Raw genomic sequence first — 22,398 nt, forward strand, 5'->3', positions numbered from 1 at the left:
TATTCTAGTTTATAGTAGGAGACAAGTGCTCCATCATGTAGACAGACCTGTTGCTGGTGTGGATGTCGCCCTCTGTCTCTCCTTCGCCCTCTGATCCGTCTCCTTCATGCTGGGCTGTGGTGGTGCTGATGGCTCCTGTGCTGGAGCTCACGCTGCCCGGCCCTGTAGGGTGTCCTTCAACAGTTGTGTCCCCATAAGCACTGCTGCGGCCAGACACTGAAACACACACATCATCCCGAGTTGATTAAACTATCCAAAACAATCCTCTTCAAACTAATTTACATAAAAATTTAAAAAACGACAAACAGTAAAAATCCAGTCTTACCATTGTGTTCTCCAGCAACCGAGTCAATGGCGCTGCCGCCGCTCTCAGAGCCCACGCTGCCCCCGTGCTCGGCAGGAGAGGTGCGCAGCGTGGAGCCGTCTGTGGCCGCTGTGCTCCCCTCATCATCCGAGGCTGGGGCTGAAAGCATAACCAGAGCTGTTACAGGAAAAAAACAGCAGGCTTTGCTAAGGGGGGTTTCTAAAGGTGCACACGAACATATACATAGAAAAACAGCCATTTGTTTGAAAATGATTGTAATTGAAAGGAATAATGGGACATGAAGGGATGACAAGAGGAATGCTGGGTGAGCATGCAGTAAGCATGACAGAAAGTAGGGGTGGACAATCTTCCCAAAATATCATAATTATTATTATTTTTTTTTTTAACTCAATCACGATCTGAATCGCAATCTTCCCAATTTTTAGATGTACTCTTGAGAATATCCAGACTGGAACAAGCTTACAGACTTATCAATTTCCACAATTTAAAGCAGTATTGCATTAAACAATCAGGTAATTAAAACCTAAGTTAAACTTAAATCAATACATAGTCTTCACTATATGAATTAAATTGATTCTTATTAAAGCTACTAAAGTCATTCAGTCAAGAGCAGTAAATGACTTTTTTTTGTTTGATTAACATTAATGACACAGACAGCAGCAGGTATTTCAGTAGACTGAATGCACGGATCTAATATACTACTGTTTATGTTCACTTACGACTATGTAAATACTTGAGATGGACATTGAGATTTTTGTGTATATTTGACCATTTAGGCACGCTCCTGAAACCTCAGATATACTTTGCTTGTTCTTGTTTCACTCCATTTGAAATCAAAACAAAATGAAAAATTTGATTTGTCGCACAGCTCTGCTGCTAGCTCACACTGAACTGCTTTTCAAATATGTCACAACGAATTCAAGACACATGATACAGACATATGGTATAAATTGGCCAGTCAGCACAGCCATCTAGCAGGCAGTCATTGCTGTAGTTTTATTATTATATTATTACGAGGGCATAAAAGACCACAATATAAAATGGTCAGATTGTCCACCCCTGACTGAAAGAGTCTTGTGGAGAGATGGGTGCAGTTACCTGATGCAGTGGTGTCTGAAAGGGTTCCTGCGTCCAGGGATGAGGAGCTTGGGGCCTGACCAGATAGGCCCAGACTTTGTAGGCCCAAAGCACTGCTGCTGCTGCCTGCAGACACAACATACACTCCACATTAGACAAGGAATGACCATATGCACTACCGGTCAAAATTTTGAAACATTTGAAGTCTCCAATTTTCAACAAGGCCGCATTTATTTGGCGAATACAGTAAAACAGTAATATTGTAAAATATGATTACAAAGAACAGTTCCCATTTTAATGCGTTTTAAAATGCAATTTTATTAATGTGATGGCAAAACTGTAATGACTGCAGAAAACTCATTTTTGCCATCACAGACAATATTCAAGTGAATAGTATAAAAACATACTAATTCCAAACATTTGACCAGCAGCGTCCATTTCATTATAAAATGTTTCTCTCAGAGGGCAGAAAAGTGTAAACAGTGACCTTGCTGGTCTTGTTGCAGACTGAGAGCTATAGCCAGCTCCACCATGGTCTCATCATCAGCGTCTGGAGGGATGTCCAGCATGGGTGGGAAGCCCTCCGCCCCTGCTAGCAGAGCTTCAAGAGGAGAAGGGTTTCCATTGTTCACATTCTCAGCCGTCTCCAGGACCATAGACTCAGACTGCAGATCAAACACAGAGAGGAGAGGATTATATAACAACCGCCTTCTTCAGATACAGTAGTTTGGACAAAGACTCATTTTAAAACAACTACCTCCATCTCAAATATTTCATTACATTGTTCAAAACAATGTTTTAGGGGGCTGGCTCTTAAAAGCATGAATTAAACTTTTTAGTGTTCTCAGTTTACTTGACGAATCCATTTGGGCAAAGATAGTTGATTGTTGTTGTTTTCTTTGTGCACATTCTGGAATATGAAAAAACTTTAACGCATCTTGACTTGTGATGATTATTTGTTCAGTACGTGGTATATTAATATATAATTATATGACCATATATCATTTAAAGATGATCATTATTACTGCCCAATAACTTCACTTACTTTTTTTTTTTTTTATTATTGATTCAGTAAATGTTAGTTTGCTGACATACATGCATATCACAGTCTAATCATTGGCAGATTAACACTTCTAAATGTTCAACAGCTGGGCTCATACTGGTTGCGAAACTCACCACCATCTCAAAGTCCCCGTGGTCCACCTCGCTTTGTTCTTGACTCTCCTGCCTGCCGCTTTCCCCTCCAGTCATGTTGGAGGGCTGCATCTTGTCATCAGCATCGTCATCATCGTCGTCATCTTTATCTCCTAGGATATGAAAGCACAGCAATGCATTATTTTTGGGGTTGATTCGTTGTGAGGTTTGTACAAGTCACGGCTCATACCCATAGGCGTGTTGGACCGTGGAGGAGAAGGCAAGGTCACATGTCTGCGTTTGTTTCTGGGTCTCAAAACTCTAATCAGAGCCTGTTTGCAAGCAAAGCTCACAGAGATATCCTGTAGATGAGAAAGATGTAAGAATTGCAATATTAGTTTTTCCTCAATGTACTGATTATGGAGAAAACCGATAATAGAACACGTACAGGGCAGAGCAGCATCTGCATGTAGATTTTAGATGCCACATTGATGTAATCCAGCTCACAGGTGCAGTAACCGTGGATGATATCAACCAGTGCATTGACTGTGGCTTCAATGTGAGTTAGACCTAAATGAAAAACGTAAAAATGTGTCAGATTCCTAAAACAATTCAATTAACTCCTAGTGTGACTCAAACCAATAAACACCACTGTGTGACTATGTACCTGGCAAACAGGCAGGAGCCAAAAAAGCATTCTTGGGTTTGAGAGCATGAAGCTTCCAGAAGTTAGTGACCAGCTGCATTATGAAGCTACAGCTCTCGGTATCAGCTTGCTTCAGTCCATCCTTCCCATCATCACCTACATCTGAAGAGAAGAAACACTGACTTTCTGAAAAGGCACATAAAAGGACAACAAGATGAACGTGTAAGAGGTTCAATGGGGTGTACCAGTGTCTGACTGAGGAAGTCTGGACTCTGTGAAGTGCACAAGGTTGTTGGGTCTCATGATGGCGATGGAGCGGGCTGTGATCACCAGCCTCTGGAACACATCAGGGTCCAGCTCCTTCCCTTCTTTACTGCAGCTGTTCAGACACTGTACTGCGTTGCTCAACAGAGACTGATCCTAAACACAGATTAAGCAGCAGTTAGAAAGCTGAGCTTAACGATATGGTGATTCATGTCTATCACAGGATAAAGTGATCATGTTTGTACCTTGTGGTTGTGGTAGGCTGTTCGGCTGGTGTGCAGGCTAGCCAGAAGGCCTTTGGTCTGCTGTTGTACTCCAGCAGGAGTGGGGATGGACAGGAGGAGAGTGGCCAACTCTAGAGCCGCAGTTTTATTTTTCTCCTATAGATTGTAGGGATGGAAAGTCACATGTAAATGCAAATTTCATTGAAAACAATCAAAAATAAAGGGGAAAATCTCGCAGTACAAAGCAGTATTGTAATTTTATATTAAACCAATTAAAAGTTGATTTAGTTGACTGAAATAAAATATAAAATAAATGATAAATATAAGATGAAAACTGAACTAAAAAGTGTAAAAAAAAGTTAATATAATACTATAATAGTATTAAATTACTAAAACTGAAATAAAAATAAAGAATAATAAAACAAATGATAAAAATAAAAACAATAGTGTGATTAATCGCATCCAAAATAAGTTTACGTGTACTGTATATATCGTGTACTGATATATATATATATATATATATATATATATATATATATATATATATATATATATATATATATAAAACCATTTATCGCAAAACAAAAAGTTAATCAGATTTTTGAAAACAAAATGGATATTACAGTAAATGTTAGTTTGCTGACATACATGCATATCACAGTCTAATCATTGGCAGATTAACACTTCTAAATGTTCAACAGCTGGGCTCATACTGGTTGCGAAACTCACCACCATCTCAAAGTCCCCGTGGTCCACCTCGCTTTGTTCTTGACTCTCCTGCCTGCCGCTTTCCCCTCCAGTCATGTTGGAGGGCTGCATCTTGTCATCAGCATCGTCATCATCGTCGTCATCTTTATCTCCTAGGATATGAAAGCACAGCAATGCATTATTTTTGGGGTTGATTCGTTGTGAGGTTTGTACAAGTCACGGCTCATACCCATAGGCGTGTTGGACCGTGGAGGAGAAGGCAAGGTCACATGTCTGCGTTTGTTTCTGGGTCTCAAAACTCTAATCAGAGCCTGTTTGCAAGCAAAGCTCACAGAGATATCCTGTAGATGAGAAAGATGTAAGAATTGCAATATTAGTTTTTCCTCAATGTACTGATTATGGAGAAAACCGATAATAGAACACGTACAGGGCAGAGCAGCATCTGCATGTAGATTTTAGATGCCACATTGATGTAATCCAGCTCACAGGTGCAGTAACCGTGGATGATATCAACCAGTGCATTGACTGTGGCTTCAATGTGAGTTAGACCTAAATGAAAAACGTAAAAATGTGTCAGATTCCTAAAACAATTCAATTAACTCCTAGTGTGACTCAAACCAATAAACACCACTGTGTGACTATGTACCTGGCAAACAGGCAGGAGCCAAAAAGCATTCTTGGGTTTGAGAGCATGAAGCTTCCAGAAGTTAGTGACCAGCTGCATTATGAAGCTACAGCTCGGTATCAGCTTGCTTCAGTCCATCCTTCCCATCATCACCTACATCTGAAGAGAAGAAACACTGACTTTCTGAAAAGGCACATAAAAGGACAACAAGATGAACGTGTAAGAGGTTCAATGGGGTGTACCAGTGTCTGACTGAGGAAGTCTGGACTCTGTGAAGTGCACAAGGTTGTTGGGTCTCATGATGGCGATGGAGCGGGCTGTGATCACCAGCCTCTGGAACACATCAGGGTCCAGCTCCTTCCCTTCTTTACTGCAGCTGTTCAGACACTGTACTGCGTTGCTCAACAGAGACTGATCCTAAACACAGATTAAGCAGCAGTTAGAAAGCTGAGCTTAACGATATGGTGATTCATGTCTATCACAGGATAAAGTGATCATGTTTGTACCTTGTGGTTGTGGTAGGCTGTTCGGCTGGTGTGCAGGCTAGCCAGAAGGCCTTTGGTCTGCTGTTGTACTCCAGCAGGAGTGGGGATGGACAGGAGGAGAGTGGCCAACTCTAGAGCCGCAGTTTTATTTTTCTCCTATAGATTGTAGGGATGGAAAGTCACATGTAAATGCAAATTTCATTGAAAACAATCAAAAATAAAGGGGAAAATCTCGCAGTACAAAGCAGTATTGTAATTTTATATTAAACCAATTAAAAGTTGATTTAGTTGACTGAAATAAAATATAAAATAAATGATAAATATAAGATGAAAACTGAACTAAAAAGTGTAAAAAAAAGTTAATATAATACTATAATAGTATTAAATTACTAAAACTGAAATAAAAATAAAGAATAATAAAACAAATGATAAAAATAAAAACAATAGTGTGATTAATCGCATCCAAAATAAGTTTACGTGTACTGTATATATCGTGTACTGATATATATATATATATATATATATATATATATATATATATATATATATATATATATATATATATATAAAACCATTTATCGCAAAACAAAAAGTTAATCAGATTTTTGAAAACAAAATGGATATTACAGCAAATATTTTACAAGCACTGAATTATGTACGATGCATTTCCTACAATGGTATAATTTTTAGTTTTTAAATTTTTAATTTGTTGTGGAGGCCAATATAATCTTTGGAATTATATTCACGCAAAGTTTTCAGTTACTGATCCCACTTTAGAAATGCGCTATTGACAGCCAACCATGAATAATTTATTCCATTGGATTCTTCATCCTATGCAAGCGCTCATCATTTTAAACTGGTACTTTTGATAGCTCTAATCACAAAGAGAACAAGATCTCCTTACCTTTTCATTGGGGGAACCCACAGCAAAGCAGCTCTCTAGAGCTTCCAGTGAGCTGACCACCAACCTAGAACGTATACATAAATAGATTAGAATAAAACAATGTATAATATTAAAATTATAACAATCCATACTAACATATTCCAATTCTACATCATTCTCAAAGCATTGCCATATTCAAACCATAACACATTACCAAACGTTAAAAGCATTAAAGTAAAACACCTATGTGATTACTAATGTTGTAATTGTCCTGCATGATCTACACCAGAGCAAGCTCAGTCTGACTGCGGTCTCTCGCACATACACGCACACACGAGCAAACCACCATGCACACAAGCAGAGAAAGGGCGGTTACTAACCGGTCCAAGGCTGATAAGGACTCAGTTTCACAACTTTTTTTTTTTGTTTTAGGGAGCAAAGAAAAAGAAAAATGTGTGAGGATCACAGAAAAGAAATGTGTAAAAATGATTTGTATGTCAAACACAGGAAACGTAAGCATGCGAGCACGAGGTCATTATGATGGCAGCCATGCACTTGACACGTCACGCACACCCCCACTCCCTTCCCTCTCCTCTGCTCTTCGTCTCAGTTACGTTAATTGACATCAATTACAGGCACTCTTGAGACAATAATACAGATTAAATGCAGTGAATTAATTGAAATGAAGACAGATAGAAGACATTTCTCTACAGGAAATCATATTAATTAATAGGTTGAAATCAGAGCACCCAGGCTTAGGAAACAAGTATACCTCTCCAGTACAGTGCCACTTGTTGTGATGGGGCTGGTGATGTCACTGTCTCCGGTGCCATTGCCCTGGTTTAGGTTGGGGCTGCACACGTTGTTGACTGCAGCTGAAGGGAAGTCCTCTGGGGGCTCATCTGGCCAGCCGAACTGCTCTTTGGTTTTGCCATAAATCTTAATGGAGTCCAGCATGGTGACACCTGCTGGGTCGACTGAAGCACCAACTGAAACAAAAAAACCATCAGAATTATTCATTATAATCACCACTAATGTTAAGAGCTTCAATTTTAAAAACAAAAGTTATGATTAAAAAATATTTATTTATTTTTATAAATTAAATATATAAATATTAAAAGTGTCTTTTTTTTAAATTATGGCACACACACTCAGACATAACAGATCACAATTTCTTTAAGTAAATGACATTAAATAAAACAAAAATCTGCAACATCTACTTTAATTTTATTTCACAATATAATATTCAGAATTTAAAAAAATTATGTAATGCAGTTTTATTTTTGAAGCTAATCTAATTTAATGTAATTATTTTTCTTTTCTTTTTGTTTTGTCTGTTGGGCTCTTACTGAAAATGGAGAGCTTCTTGTCTGCCTGAAGGGCTTCCTCGCGAGTGAAAGGGAAGTCAAACCAGCGGGAACGTGTCAGGTTGAGCTGCATGGTGCGCCCAAAGATTTCAATGTAAGAGGGAGCTCGCTCAATGGCCTGAGTGCCCACCTGCACCCTCATTCCCGTCATCACCATTGAGTTGTTATTGTTCACTACTTCCACCGTGAAACCTCCAGGCTGTTGACAGGAACCAACATGAATGACTCAAAGTGAGAATGTCTTAGCGACCTATTAAATGATCATTTCTAAATTATACTGTAGCTGGAATCATGTTTGTTACCTTGGTGTTGGCCACATACATCCCTGTGGAATTCAGGCGATGTTTGATCTGTTGGCCGTTGTAGACCTGCAGCAAGTCATTGCCTCCAAACTCCACCTCTGTCAGCTGCTGATTGTGCTCGAAGAAGTCCACAGGGAAAGTAACTTGGCTGGATGTACGTGTGGCTGATGAGGAAAAACACAAAACGCAACATAAATCTCTCTAAACACTGAACAATGTGATTAATCAGAGCACATGTGGCATGACTCACTGGCCGTGGCTGTCTTGCGCTTGCGGACGGGTTTCATGATGCTGATCACACTGCTAGGCTGAAGGGAGGGCTGGAGCCAATAGGACGTGTTCTCCACGTTGGCCATGTATATACGGAGACTGCCATCTTCACACAGCAGTATCATGGTGGTGCGCTGCTGCTCGTTGCTTGCTGTGTGACGGATTGCAACCATGTCCTGAATCTTAGGGGAAAAGAGAGAATTGTTTATTTGTGTTTGCACTAGGGTTGTTCCGATTCCGATACTAGTATCGGAAATTCCACCGATGCCACAAAAAATTCTGGTATCGGCGAGTATTTGAACCCATGTACCGATCCGATACCATTTTCTTAAACAAGATGTAGTTATGCCTGCTAGCTTTGCTTAAAGCTGCAAATCGGAAATCAATTCTTCGCAGCTCAGAATGCAAACACAGGAAGTTGTGCTGTGTTGCCACAAGCAACCACTATTTGGAGCAGCGAAGAAGAAATACAATACAAACATGCTAGCACATTGCCAGTAAAATCACTCACATATACAACTAAACTTTTTTTTATTTATAATTTTATAATATTTCCAAGGCTGTGAATAAATTTGAAATCAAATGCACAGTTTTTTGTGGTTAATCACATCTAACATTATTAATTGCAATTAATTAGTGAGAGCATATGCTAGCCACAGGAAATGAGCAAAAACATTAGTGCAGCCTCAGAAGTGGTGGGCAGGGAGGAACAAAAATACAAAACAACAGATGTTACATTAAATGATTCACACTTATCACAGAAATCAATCGTTTTTTTTTTTTTTTTTTCATAAGTTTCACAATATATATTCTATATGTCCTTAGGACCACTAGGACATTCTAGGAACTGACCTTAGCTTTTGCAGGCAGGGTTTTGATCTCCTGGATGAGGAATGTATCTGGTTTTACCATGATGACCAGCGGGATTCCTGTGGTCTGCTGGACACAGCACACCAAGCCTGGGTGGTTCATGACTTCTGACCACTGACAGAGAGCTGGAGATGTCTTACTTCCTCCATTAGATCTGCATGTGCAAGAGAACAAACATTAGAGAAAAACAAAACACTTGAGAGAAAGTGTTACAATCTAATTTTAAGATTGCACTTTTCTGTACAAATTTAGAAGAGGAAGAGGAATCCTACCCTTTGACATTGATGGTAAAGAGTCTCCGTGTTTCCATGTTGCTGCAGCTCACTGTGGCAGCGAATGACTTGCCCTGACTGTAGCTGAAGAAGAGCATCTGCAGGACGTGGGAGTAGTACACTGAGACTCCGCCTCCAGCCACCTGGCCATTACTGTCCTGCGAAGCAAACACACAACAAACTCAGCATGCGGTCACACTCAATGCATTCTGAATCCACTTGGTTAACTTACTGCAGTCTTGCCATATTTATCTGACTATATAGGAAAATAAACCATTGTAAAACCTTCAGATCCTCGTGGTTGATCTCCAGAACGTTGGTGACGTAGAAAGGGCCGTGCTGGGCACTGCTGGACTCATCCATCACCTGAGTGTACATGTAGCCAGCTGAGGACATGATCACGATGATGTTTTTGCCCTCCTCATTGAACAGGAATGTGGCATCTCTGATCTTTGAACTTGGAAGCAGGAAGTAGTACATGGGGCTCAGGGCATCCACAGACAAGTCATAAATCTGCAAAGAATAGTGATTTAAGGGAGATTACTTTTGATAGAACTGATGACATGACTATATAGGCAAATGTGTGTCACTTTTGAGGATAAATGTATTTAATTGAAATACAGCAAGAACTATCGTTATACATACAGTTGTGTTCTAAACGTTTGCAGTCAGTAAGAATTTTTAAGAAAGCTGATCAGCAAGGATTCATTAAATTGATCAAATGTGACAGTAAATATATATATAATGTTACAAAGTGTTTCTTCAAATAAATGCTGCTGTTCTAAACTTTCTATTAATCACAAAATCTTGAAAAAAAAAAAATCTATCAAAGATTCTACAAAATTATCGTTTACCAAAAAACAAAAAAAACTGTCAACATTGATAAGAAGTGTTTCTTGAGCACTAAATCAATATATTTGCCTTTATTAAGATAGGATAGTGCAGTAGTGAAGTGGGAGAGAAAGAAGGGGGTGGGATCGGGAAAGGTTCTCAAGCCGGGATTCAAACTCAGGACGCCCACAACACAACGGCATTATATGTCGGCACACTAGGCTATCGACAGAAAACTTCATTTAAATTGTAATAATATTTAACAATGATAGTATTCGACCAAATAAATGCAGCTTTGGTGAACAAGAGAGACTTCTTTAAAAAAAAAAAAAAAAAAAGTAAAAAAAAAAAGACTATATATAAAATATATATATATATATATATATATATATATATATATATATATATATATATATATATATATATATATATATATATATATATATATATTTGACAATGTTTGCAAGAAAACTTGCATTATAAATTGTTCACACATTTTGAAACTGACAAACTAATTGGACATTTATAAGCACATGAACAGATCATTATTGACCAAATTTTGGCCAGGCCAATATATCGATTAACTTGAAATAAAATATAAGCTGTTCCATAACAAGTACAATTACTCACCTTGACAAAATCAGCAGTGATGATAGCCAATTCAGTCTGTGACCCAGGAAGCCATACGGCCTTGATGATGAAGTTTCCAGTGGCAAGTTGAGGATGCAGGACTAAGTGATCTGAGACCGAGCCTGTGCTGCTGAATGTCAGAACGTGGCAGTCCTGTAGATGAGACACAGACAAACACGACTAAAGTCAGTGGAAACAAACCTGTGAAATAATTCCTAAATCTCCCTGTGAAATTATTCAGTGGAAACTTAAATAATTCCTTAATTTCTGCCTGCGTTTGTTACCTTGAGTCCACACACTGCCAGATAGTCCTCATTACAGGGGTTTCCTGTGAGACTAAGCACTGTGAAGGGGACTGGAGCGGAAGCCAGGCGAGTCAGAGTCAGCTTCCTCTTACTGGAGTCAGCCTGCTTCAACAGCGCAGACAACTGCAGAACTGTGATCTGCAAAAAATACAGCCAGCCACCATGTAGTCACAATTAAACACAACGTAGCGAAGGCACAAGCTCGTGTTCGGGATTTCTGGATTACCTTGCCCTTCTCATGGCTGACAGCGAGGTGTTGTCTGCGTCCGTGAGGGGAAGACAGCACACACATGGCCACCCGACGAAGCACATGGGCGCTGATGAGCTGGCGGATGGTCTGTCCTTGATCTCCACTGTAGTTCATTCTGACGTTCTCAAAAGCACCCTCTTGTGAGCCCAGTGTGGGAACCTGGAGGATAAAAACATGTTTAATGTCAGGTATCGACATGGGTGTTAGAATTAGTCTTCAAGTGTTTGGTTCATACCATGAGTTGATCTGTCATCTCAACCATCTTGTCTTGGGTGTGTAGTTCATTGAGAGCGTGCTGAGCCCGGCTGCTGCTGCCCACCGCCGATGCCTGCTGGAAATTGGTCTGAATGGCGTCCATTAGGAAAATGAGCAACTCCAGCACCAGGGCTGCTGTGGAGGAGCTCGCCTGCGAAAAATAATGATTGTAGTGAGTCAGATGCACGTCTAATATCAAAACAGATTCAGAGAATGAAGAGCGAAGAAATTCTCATACCACTTGGATGAGCAGATCCTCTCTGCAGCCCTCGACGTTTTTACACACGCTGCTCTTCTTAGGTTTGTCATCGTCACTGCTTTTGCCATCACAGATGGTGACTTTTCCCTTGTCCGCGGGTGAGGAGCTCTGGTGACGGATGGCGCTCTCCGGCATGCGCAGCTCGCTCTGGAACGCCGAGGACTCCTTCATGGTGGAGCTCATTCCACTGCTGGGACTTCTTTTCACTAGAGCCTGTAAAACAAGGATACAGACCCAAGATCAGGGATATGGGATACATTTCATAACTCAGACTTAATTACAAAGGATGTTTATGTCAGGAGGGGGAACCACAGGGAAGAGGGAATCAAATTTGATTGTTACATGCTTTGTGTTTCCATCAAGGAGACATGCATGAGTGGATATGGCTTAAATGTTGAAATGATCATCTGAAAATTTTTAATTACAAAATTAAGCGAAAATCTTAAGGAAATACTACAACTATATTGAAGATTAAAGGAACAGTTCACCCAAACATTAAAATTGTTACATTACTTAGCCTCATGCTGCTCCATACTTTTTCGCAAACAAAGCATTAAATGAAACTAAAACTAAAAATTAAATATTTATTTTTGTCTACTTTTTGTAGAAGTGGTTTTATTTTTTTTAATTCATTTTCTATGAGGGTTTGCAATCTAAATACAATTTGAATTGTAATGTCACAATTTTCTAGAAATAAACACTGAATAAAGTACATAAATAGACTAGCATTCAAAGGTTTAGAGTCCGTAAGATTATATTTTTTAAGAAATTGATTTCTGAAGGATTTTAGGAGGATTATGTGACATTGAAGACTGCAGTAATGACTGCTGAAAATATATTAAAATACTAAAATATTATTAAATTAAAAAAATGCTTTTCTATTTTAATATTTCACAAATATTAGATGCAGCCTTTGTGAACATAACAGATCTTTCAAAAGCATTAAAAAAATATACTGACTCAAATCTTTAAACATTAGTATATATATTTGATAAGCGATCAAAAAAAGGTTGCAAATTTAGTCTAAGTTAAACTTACTTAAGCCTATGCTACTTGTAACAGGGTTCAATTATTTACTTTTCTTCCATCCATGCAGTACAAAAGGACTGTAATGTGTTGAGTAAACTTTTAAGGAATGCTACATTTGTTGTTGTAATAATCTAAAATCATGCAATAACAGAGTTGCAGACAAGTTGTTGTAGACTTAAATACTGCATTCTTGATCAGTAAATGAACTGAATATTAATTCAATAGAATCTGAAATTATGACATTATTATTTAACTTTTTAATTGTTACAGCTTGTGAGATATAATGCAAGTCTTCATTCAGTAGTTCTCTGCACTACTTAAGTTGTTGTTTTTTTTGTCTTAAGTTTAACAGCCATTATTATTTTGGAAACAGCTGCACAACTCTTCCTGTGGGTTTGAAACAACAAGTAAATGTTGAATTTTTTGGGGGGTGAACTATTCCTTTAACAACATACTACTACACAGTAGAGAATAAACTTGCTTAACTATCAAAAAAGCAAAAAATGAAATTCATTGCAAACCCTGATGAATTGAGGGAGGTCTGAAATGAGCTAATGGCAGTCAATGATAAATGATTTGCAAGCCAAAGTTACCGCAGTTGCTCTTTTCCCATGATGACCTGAAGTATTCGGTCTCACCTGGCAGCTGCCATCCTCCTTGGCACCGCAGTCACAGAAGAAAGAGCCGTATTTGGCATAGGAGATCTCATGGTCTTTGTGACAGACCTTGGCACACACTGTGCACACACCTACCCCATCCACCATCTTACAGGTGTGACAGTGATACCTGTATGGGGAAGAGCAGCAGATTAAAGACCCACAGCACAGCTTCTGAACGCTTCTGTTGCATAGCAAAGGAATGCCGAGTTGATCCATTACCAGTGCTGGTTCATGAACTCCTTTTGTGTGATGGTGAAGGTGCATAGCTTATTGCAGAGCGAATCCTCATCCTAAAACACAAGAAACTCAGATATGACTGGAAACATTGAAGCAATATTTAAATCTAAGGCACAGTGAGCAGACTGTCTCCTGACCGAATCTTCGGCCTGCGAGTCTTCCTCCTCTACAGCCAGCTCCTCCACCCAGTCAGAGTCAACTTCAATAGCCTTCTCCTCTCCCTCCATCAGGAGCTGGGAAGAGCCCTGGCCGCTGCTCTGCCTCAAAGCGTTCATCACATCTGCCAGGTAGGAAATGATGTGGCAGGCACACTCCAGCATGCTGGCATGCTGCGAACAAGAGTATTTCACTTATGGTCCGACGCAAATATGTGCAAATGGTTACCATCAAAATGGACTTAACACCTACCTTGCCTTGTGACACATTGGCTGTAACTTTTTCCACAACATTCTTCTGATACAAGTATTTTTTACTGAAAGAAAAAGATGAAAAGGTCAGGTTTAGATTAAATTGGAGGTAAAAGACCCCATGAAATCAAGGTAGAAATTTTGTGGCTTCAGTCTGTGTGGGGTAGTTTTTAGGTCATACTGAGGTCGAAACTTTTATAGTCTTTGCCTATTATTCTCTTCTAGGAAAAAAATAGAAAGCACTCCCTTCTAGGGAACATGCACTTCAAAAGCATGTCTAATAAAATGCTGACATTTAAATAAGTATATTTGTTAAATTTAAATTGTATCTTATATTAAAACACCTTATACTTTATTTATTTACTATTATTATTATTTAAATGTTAAATATTTTACATAATATATACACTAATATTTTAATATTGATATAATTGAAATTAATATAATACTATTTTAAAATATTCATTATTCTTCTGTTTTTATATATAATTTGTTTTCAGAATTTATAACATTTAAAATATATTATTTCTAAATAATAGTTATTATGATTATGATTATTATTATTATATTTCTTCATACATATATATCTCCAAGTCACTTACCATCTCGTAAGCCAGTCAATGGCAGCTCTGTGTAGCTGTAGATGTCCTGCTCCTTGTCCTGCACTGGCTAGAGTGGCCATGATGACCATGAGCTCAGGGAAGCCCGCCCCATCCCCACTGGCTAGCATCTCTGTTGCCATGGGTATGAGAGTGCTCAGAAGCACAGTGCAGACGCCCTCGCCCACCTGGCTGTTATCACGGACAATGTAGGAGGTGAGGAGTTGCAGTAGCTGCCTGTTCTCTTGCACTGTGTCCAGCTGGTCCGAATCTTTAGGAGGGGAGGCCGTCATTCGCCTCAGCCAGGCCTGCAGCCTCGTGGGCTCCACACAAGCCAGCTGGGCTAGTGAGCCACACAGGCACAGAAGGCTGGGATTGGGGCTCTTTTCCGCTGAGGGATGAACACAGATGGAACGTGTGAGAGGGGAAAATCAGATGGCATATTTCTGGGAGACGTTGCATGGCTACTTACTGAGCTGGAACAGTTTGGTGAAGAACTTCAAAACCCGGTTACAAAACTTTGCGGATAGATTCTCATTGGCAGTGGCCATCATGATCTGCACCAATTCTCCGCTACAAGACAAGAGAGGAAAAGGATGTATTAAATTGATAAAAAATGCTTCAGCGATTTCTAAGGAAATAATATTCAGCCAAGACCTACCTGAATGAGAAGAACTCCTCCATAGCTTTGCGGACCTGACTGCTTTCCAGCTGTTTCTCCAAGTACTGCAGACACTCTTCAAGAATGGACTCATCCAGACCACTAATTGGAAACAGAACCATATTAATCTAGATTCCAGTTCCAGAGTCTGCTTAAAAGTCATATGGTTATCTGGGGTCCCACCTGTTGGGGTCAGAGTGATTGGCGATGATGTTGTAGCAGCCTGTGATGAGGCGCTCATAGACGAGAGCCAGGAAAGCATCTGATTCAGCAGGGCCCAGGATCCTCTCCAGCGAAGTGCTGCAGATCTCCGCCACGCTCTCTGTGCTGCTCTCCAGCAGGAGGGGCAGCAGCGTACGGATCACCTGTGGACTGTTCAGCTCCTCTGTGCTGCAGCAACACACAAATAATATTTAGCATATGTCAATCTTTTATATAGATATGTCTGTTTTAAGTGTTGCTCAAGACTTACACAATGAGATCCCCAGTAAGGCGCACCAATGAGAGCAGAATGTGTTTGAGCGAGGAGGCTAAGGGCAGTGATTGGTTGCTGAGGGTCCCCAGGTGGGCAGCCTGAATGGCGCTGATGTAACTTTCCGATGGGATAGTGTCGTTGGCAAAGGCATTCCTCTGTGGACAAAGAATCAATCAGTTTATGGTGAAGTAGTGAGAGAGTATATTCACTTGAAGAGCTGAAGGATAAGCACTCTAACCCATGAGCCAAAGTTAGGGAATTCATTGGTGTGAATGTTGTTCCATGTTTCACACAATGTCTGAACAGCTGACGGCAGATTCTGCATCACAGTCTGACCTGAAAGAGTGAAAACAGAACCAAAATGGATTAGATATTCAAATATATTTATTAAATAAAAGCTGCTAATATTATCCAGAATTTTTACCAAGCAAATTGGCTTTGCAGCGTGTGGATCCGATGGACAACACAGCAGCATAACCCTGCAGTTTAGCTTCTGTGGGTTTGTTTTCTCCTTCTTCTGGCAGGCTCATCAGCAGGTATGACCTGAACAAAACAATCAGGAAGGGCTTAAGAACTAGGTTTGGTTTTCGAATGTTTACTTGACTACTTTAAAAGAGATGGTTCATCCAAAAATGAAATGAATTCACTTCATTAAGGACTCTCATGTTATTTTAAGGTTGTTTTTTTTCTTGTGGTGCATATGGTGTAATCAGCACCTGGTGAAGGCTGTGTAGACATCAATGAGCTGCAACGTCGCAGGCAGCAGGTTTTTGGTGATCTCGGAGGATTTGTTGGGGTCTGTGTCAGCAGCTACTTTGGAGAAATGCTCATCTAAAGACACTTGCACTTTGGAAATCACAGCATCCAATGTGTAGATGGTTTGTAGAGAGGGTACTTGGTGAAGAGGTAGGATGCTGTTGGGGTCCACGCAGCAAAATGACGAAATCTATGAAGGAGAGGATTTATGAGGCCATATATTCGGAGACAAGCAGAAAAATCTATATCAGCTGTTAATGGCTACTCTAAGAGTGTACCTGTCTGGCGATGTATTCCTCTGCAAGCTCCACATCATATTTCACTGCGCTGCATTTAGCTGAGGCCACTTCGATCAGAGATGTAGCGTGGTCAGCTTTCATTCCCTGTTTCACTAGGTGCTCCTGATTAAAGAGTGTTAAAGGATGATTGACCTTAACTTCAAGGCATCTTGATCAGTTGGTTATATTTTCTTAAGTGTTAAAATGATAAAACTAACCTTGATCCAGTTAACGTAGGTACTGACTCGTAACCTTGATGACCATCTTAGGGTGTGCAAGATGTCGCTCTCACTGGGGTCACTGATGCCGCTCTTAAGCTGCTCAACATAGGCCTTTGAGGGTGGCAGCACTCCCAGGATTTTCCACAGCACCAGGAAGTAGTACTGCAAGGAACATGCTTCCTGTACCAGAGATTGAAAGCAACATTTAGGGCAAAGTCAACCAGCGCAAACACAAGGTTGATTGTAAAAACTGCAGAATGTGTGTAACTCACTACTGGGGTGATGGGCTTGTTTTCTTGCCGTCTTGCTGTGTCAAAGCTGGAACCCGCAGACAGCAGGGAGATCAGAGAGGAGTATAAGTCATCATACTTTACCACGCCATTGAACAGCACTTGGAAGGCCTGTAACAGTCGACAAATAGCATGCACATTAACTTCTTGTATTCTCATATTATACACATATATATATATATATATAAAATATTAAGCAGGAGTCTTCAAACTTTTAATGCCAAGAACCTCATAATGTATGAAACTGAGTGCTGCATTAAAGCCTGGCCTATAATAGCATTTTTATAGCACCATATTAACGTGTTTATTTTAATAATTATTATTGGTACATAATACAATTTTTTGTGTACTGAGTCCTTATTGTATGCTATATTTTTTAATTATCTTGTAATGTTTCTGTGGTTTTATTTATAAACATTTAAAATAAACATTTATAAGCATCTTTTTTAAAATCGTGAACAAATATTTGATGTTATCTCTCAAAATAGTACAAAAACTACTCTAATTAAAATAATTGTATAATATTTTATTAATTACATTAGATTATAATTAGGGCTGTCAGTCGATTAAATTTTTTTATCTAATTACTTGGTGGGTTGATTAATCTAATTGATCGCAAACTAAATTTGGCTGTGAAAATACCCACAAAAGATTATTTAAAGCTATTATTGTGTTAAATGAGAAAGTATCAAGTAGACATTACAAATAGTAGCTATAGAAAGAATTTTTTTTTGATTCAACATCAAATTTATTACACACAAATGTTTAGGCTACAAGGGCCTAACAAACTATAACAAAAGAAGATAGTTTGAGAAACATCTCAATTTTTGTTCATGAAATGAAAGTCACTGGTAACCAAAACAGCTTTGTTAACAACAGTCTTCAAAATATTCAGGTTTGAAATTACATGAGGGTGAGTAAATGTCAGAATTTTTTTTTTTTTTTTTGTGAACTATACCTGATGCTGTACTATACCTAATGTTCTTATTTACTGAACTGTTGTATAAAATCACATTTGCACTCGTGCTATTCAAACATAAATACTGCTTATGTGATATAAATATGAGACAAATACTCATACAAGGGCATTTTTTGCCCCAATATCTTGAATTTCAGGACATAACTGCATTTATGGAGTTGTTGCCCTGCATCATTTGTCAACAGTCAACTGCATGAAACATAAGATGACATACAGGTCTGGGGGTGGGGCCAGTGCGTTTACTGCGTTAAAATATTTTAAATCGCGTTATTTTCATAACTATTTAATTTAACGAGTTAAACTGACAGCCCCAATTAAAATATACAATATAATATTCTTATATTAAATTTTAATATACAATATAATAATATATTATTTAATTACTTTTAAATAAATAAATACTTTTTTTTTTTTATATTTTGAGTAATTAAAGCGGTCCACTATATTTGGTAAAGACCAAAATGGTTTTCTTTAACTAGGTGCACAGACATTCCCATGTCTCTAATACTCGTGTAGACTTGTGATGTATAGCCTCACCTTGCTGTCAAGTCGACTCCGGTCATCCTCTGAGGCTTCAGGAGACAGAACGCAGTAGAATTTCGGCTGCACTGTGGAATCTTAATGAGAGTGACGACAGACATACAACAATAAAACAGTTCTTGCACTATTGCATCGACCATCAAGTGCACAATTGAGTGAAATATAAGAGATCTGACTTACTCCTACCTGCCGAGCAGTGCTTGGCCCAGTTCTCTTCCACCTCTTTGAAACCATAATAAAGCGGGACAGCACCTCTCTTTCCTCCCTCCTGTCCTGTACTGGCCCCAGATGACAGGGGTGTCAGAAGATTGTACTGAACCTGAGTGATCAAATAAAAAATTATTGTAACAAACTAGCAACAAAACAGTGGTATGTTTACAGTGAAAGTACAGCTACATCCGTACCTGCTCAAACAAGTATATGGGAGCTTTTGAGTACTGGTGCAGCAGGTAGTCAAACACAAGCAAGATGCGGGCCAGGTTGAGGGGTACAGTCTGAAGCTGAGAATCCGTGTGGGCTGCGATTTCAGCGATGGTCTGCATGCAGAGAGTGAGTACACTGCGGCGGCCCTTTTCAGAGAAGTTATGGAAGATGAGCAGAAGCAGCTGAAGGTGTTCAACGTTGAGGTCCTCGTCAGCAGGCACTGCTCCCTGTAGTGTGTGCTGCTTCAGAGTGCTCACAAACCTAAAAAAAACCCCACACATTCAGATTGAGAATGTTATGCAATGTTATATGAACTTGATGCTAACACATAATATACACATGGGTGAGAATTTGGTGAAGAATCCAATTCTAGATTTAAGAAAAGAGGTGTAATTCTGTAAGATTAAGTGATGTCGTACCTTTCCCAGACCTTCATGCATTCTAGTACATCAGGCTCCCCCTGCTGGCTGGCTTTATGCTGCCAGATCAGCAGTAACCTGGAGAGCACTGAGAGGGACTGAGGATGGATGTACATGGGCCAGGGACCCTCTGAGAACGGGGCAACACCCAATTGCTGCAGAAGTGTGTTCTGAAGAAAAGTTAAAGAAAACATGGTATCAGATACTTGACATCTATTAAAAATCTTAAATTAATATTGAGATTTTTTTAAAAGCATATTTCAAAATTACCTGTAGGGATGGAGAGGGCAGGTCTGATGTTACCAGAGAGTGATTAAAGTGATAGAGGGCTGAGGCGAACTCTTCATCAGAGGAACCTGGACAAAAAAAAAAAAAAAAAGGTTACATGTTAGGAAAAGCCTAAATGGAAGCCTAAACATAAGATCAGAGTTAGGAGTTAAAAAAAAAAACCTTTGACATCTTTGTCGACATCCTTGATGATGCTGGCGAGGGTGGCCATGTGCTGCTCTGTGAGGGACACGCTCAGGTAGTTGCGAATGAAATTGTTTCTGGACTTCAGCATGGAAGTGGTGATGAAGTTCAGTATGCTTGAAGCCAAACTCAAAAACTGGAACAAGAAACGTGTCTTTAGGTCAACACGAAAACTTCACTCATGCAATGTGACGTAAGTAAATAAATAAAATAGCATACAAAAGTAATTATGTATTACTGAAAAATAATATATTTCAAAAATTTGGAAAAATAAAAAGTTAACATGAAACAGCAACCCATTTCTGTCATTATGTCATCTAAATAAATTTTTAAAAAATTATATATATATATATATATATATATATATAAAACATACATACATATATATATTTTTTTAAATAAAAACTGGCTGATATGGCAGTTATATTGGACTTATACTGACAACCTAATGGCATGGCTGAAATATCACACAGAAATAAAAGTGGTATTTGAATAATTTTAAATAGTTAAAAGTACTATTTACGTATTTATAAGAAAAACATTTAATGACAAAATTTAATGCACTTAATCAATTAAATTTTGATTCAATATCAAAGCAGCCTCAGAGGTTTTCAGATTTTGAGCAGCTAAATCATAAACAAGTTTTAACTCTGCTTTGACAAAGTTGGTTATGAGTTATGTAACAAATGTTTAACAAACATTTAAGTTCTAGCAGCAAAGTTAGTCAAAATCAGCATTCCTCTACACATCGTGGCCTTACCAACTCCGGGTCCTTGCGACTAGCCAGGATGTTGCCATTCTCTGCTGTGTTCAGCTTGCTGGGGCTCTTGAGTCTCGGGGATGTTTCCAGAGGTGGGGGTGGAGGGGGAGGTGGAGGTGCCACCTTCTCTTTACTGGGAGAAATAGTCTCTTCAAACCACAGCCCCAGAATGGGCTCACTATCATCATCTGAAAACACGCCAAGAGCCACATTCAGCACCGCATTCAATCAAGTCATTGTACTGTATGCAAACAAAGCTACATTAGCCTTGGAAATAAATCTACTTAAGATCTTATTACTGTTTACGGCACAATAAATAGAAGCATAATGAGACACTACGATTCTGACCTAAGACAGAGATCTGCTGACCTGAGAAACAAGCTGCTCTTGTCCTCTCCTGTCTTCTCTCTGCTGAAATAACGAACACTGTCACTAGCTGCGACGGCTGCCAGAACGGCACAGTAAGCAGAGCATGCTTAGCGTGCCACAGTGTTCAGGAACAGGAAGTAAACTGACCTGACTCTGAGCTCTGGGGAGGTCTGACCGCTGTCCTTCTACTACAGCGTGCAGTGCTCAGGAACTGCCTAAGAATGTCCCTGAGATTCCTCAGCCCTGACACTAGCTCAGTAAACCACAAGCAAACCCTGACCTCAGCTGTATAAAAAATAACTCGTGCTAATAACATTAAATAAGACTGCTGGGGGAATCTTACTAAAGATGTCAAGATATGCACAGGTTATATTTCAATCAAAAGTGGGGAAAAACATGAAAATTATATTTTGCAGAAAGAAAATGAAAAAATGCATTTTGACAATATTGTTATCAAAATAAAGCAATTTAAATCCACCCTTCCCAACCGTCAGTAGCTTCCTGTGAAATCAGAACTACAGTAATGCATATTTTAATTGTAAAGTACATTTATAAAGTTTATTTCTTCAGGGGTAAAAAAAATTAATTAATTAAAAAAATAAATAAATAAAATCAACAAGGAAACAATGTGCATAAAATAAAATAGTTTGTGTTTGACATCACTGTCATCAAAATAAGCATATTTAAATAAACCCTTCACTATAGTCAGCAGCCTACTGTAATGCAAAAACAAGATCATTTCTAATTCACTATAAAGTTCATGTATCTAGTTTACTTCTTCGGGGGTTAAAAAAAAAAACCAAGCAATAATAGTGTGCATAAATACAAAAATAAAATAATAAA

The 22,398-nt window shown here is 39.0% G+C and overlaps 1 protein-coding gene across 1 annotated transcript in view; it reads right to left on the reverse strand.

Annotated features, from left to right (window-relative positions):
* ubr4 (ubiquitin protein ligase E3 component n-recognin 4) overlaps positions 1-22,398 on the reverse strand; it is a 51,776-nt gene that overhangs the window by 21,199 nt on the left and 8,179 nt on the right. Inside the window, 45 exon segments of the mRNA XM_058763021.1 lie at positions 48-216; positions 326-463; positions 1,424-1,528; positions 1,890-2,067; positions 2,579-2,709; positions 2,787-2,898; positions 2,985-3,106; positions 3,204-3,344; positions 5,246-5,420; positions 5,510-5,644; positions 6,393-6,456; positions 7,144-7,360; positions 7,721-7,937; positions 8,041-8,204; positions 8,291-8,492; positions 9,163-9,334; positions 9,453-9,610; positions 9,738-9,965; positions 10,914-11,066; positions 11,198-11,356; positions 11,445-11,627; positions 11,704-11,874; positions 11,962-12,195; positions 13,650-13,797; positions 13,890-13,960; positions 14,045-14,236; positions 14,316-14,379; positions 14,917-15,304; positions 15,386-15,486; positions 15,575-15,676; positions 15,758-15,964; positions 16,047-16,204; positions 16,288-16,385; positions 16,474-16,592; positions 16,766-16,995; positions 17,084-17,206; positions 17,302-17,484; positions 17,577-17,705; positions 19,111-19,190; positions 19,300-19,432; positions 19,518-19,797; positions 19,956-20,125; positions 20,226-20,311; positions 20,406-20,562; positions 21,187-21,374. Coding sequence (XP_058619004.1) covers positions 48-216; positions 326-463; positions 1,424-1,528; positions 1,890-2,067; positions 2,579-2,709; positions 2,787-2,898; positions 2,985-3,106; positions 3,204-3,344; positions 5,246-5,420; positions 5,510-5,644; positions 6,393-6,456; positions 7,144-7,360; positions 7,721-7,937; positions 8,041-8,204; positions 8,291-8,492; positions 9,163-9,334; positions 9,453-9,610; positions 9,738-9,965; positions 10,914-11,066; positions 11,198-11,356; positions 11,445-11,627; positions 11,704-11,874; positions 11,962-12,195; positions 13,650-13,797; positions 13,890-13,960; positions 14,045-14,236; positions 14,316-14,379; positions 14,917-15,304; positions 15,386-15,486; positions 15,575-15,676; positions 15,758-15,964; positions 16,047-16,204; positions 16,288-16,385; positions 16,474-16,592; positions 16,766-16,995; positions 17,084-17,206; positions 17,302-17,484; positions 17,577-17,705; positions 19,111-19,190; positions 19,300-19,432; positions 19,518-19,797; positions 19,956-20,125; positions 20,226-20,311; positions 20,406-20,562; positions 21,187-21,374 — 7,135 coding nt within the window.

Source organism: Onychostoma macrolepis, chromosome 23, assembly GCF_012432095.1.
Source record: "Onychostoma macrolepis isolate SWU-2019 chromosome 23, ASM1243209v1, whole genome shotgun sequence".
Classification (NCBI taxonomy): Eukaryota; Metazoa; Chordata; class Actinopteri; order Cypriniformes; family Cyprinidae; genus Onychostoma; species Onychostoma macrolepis.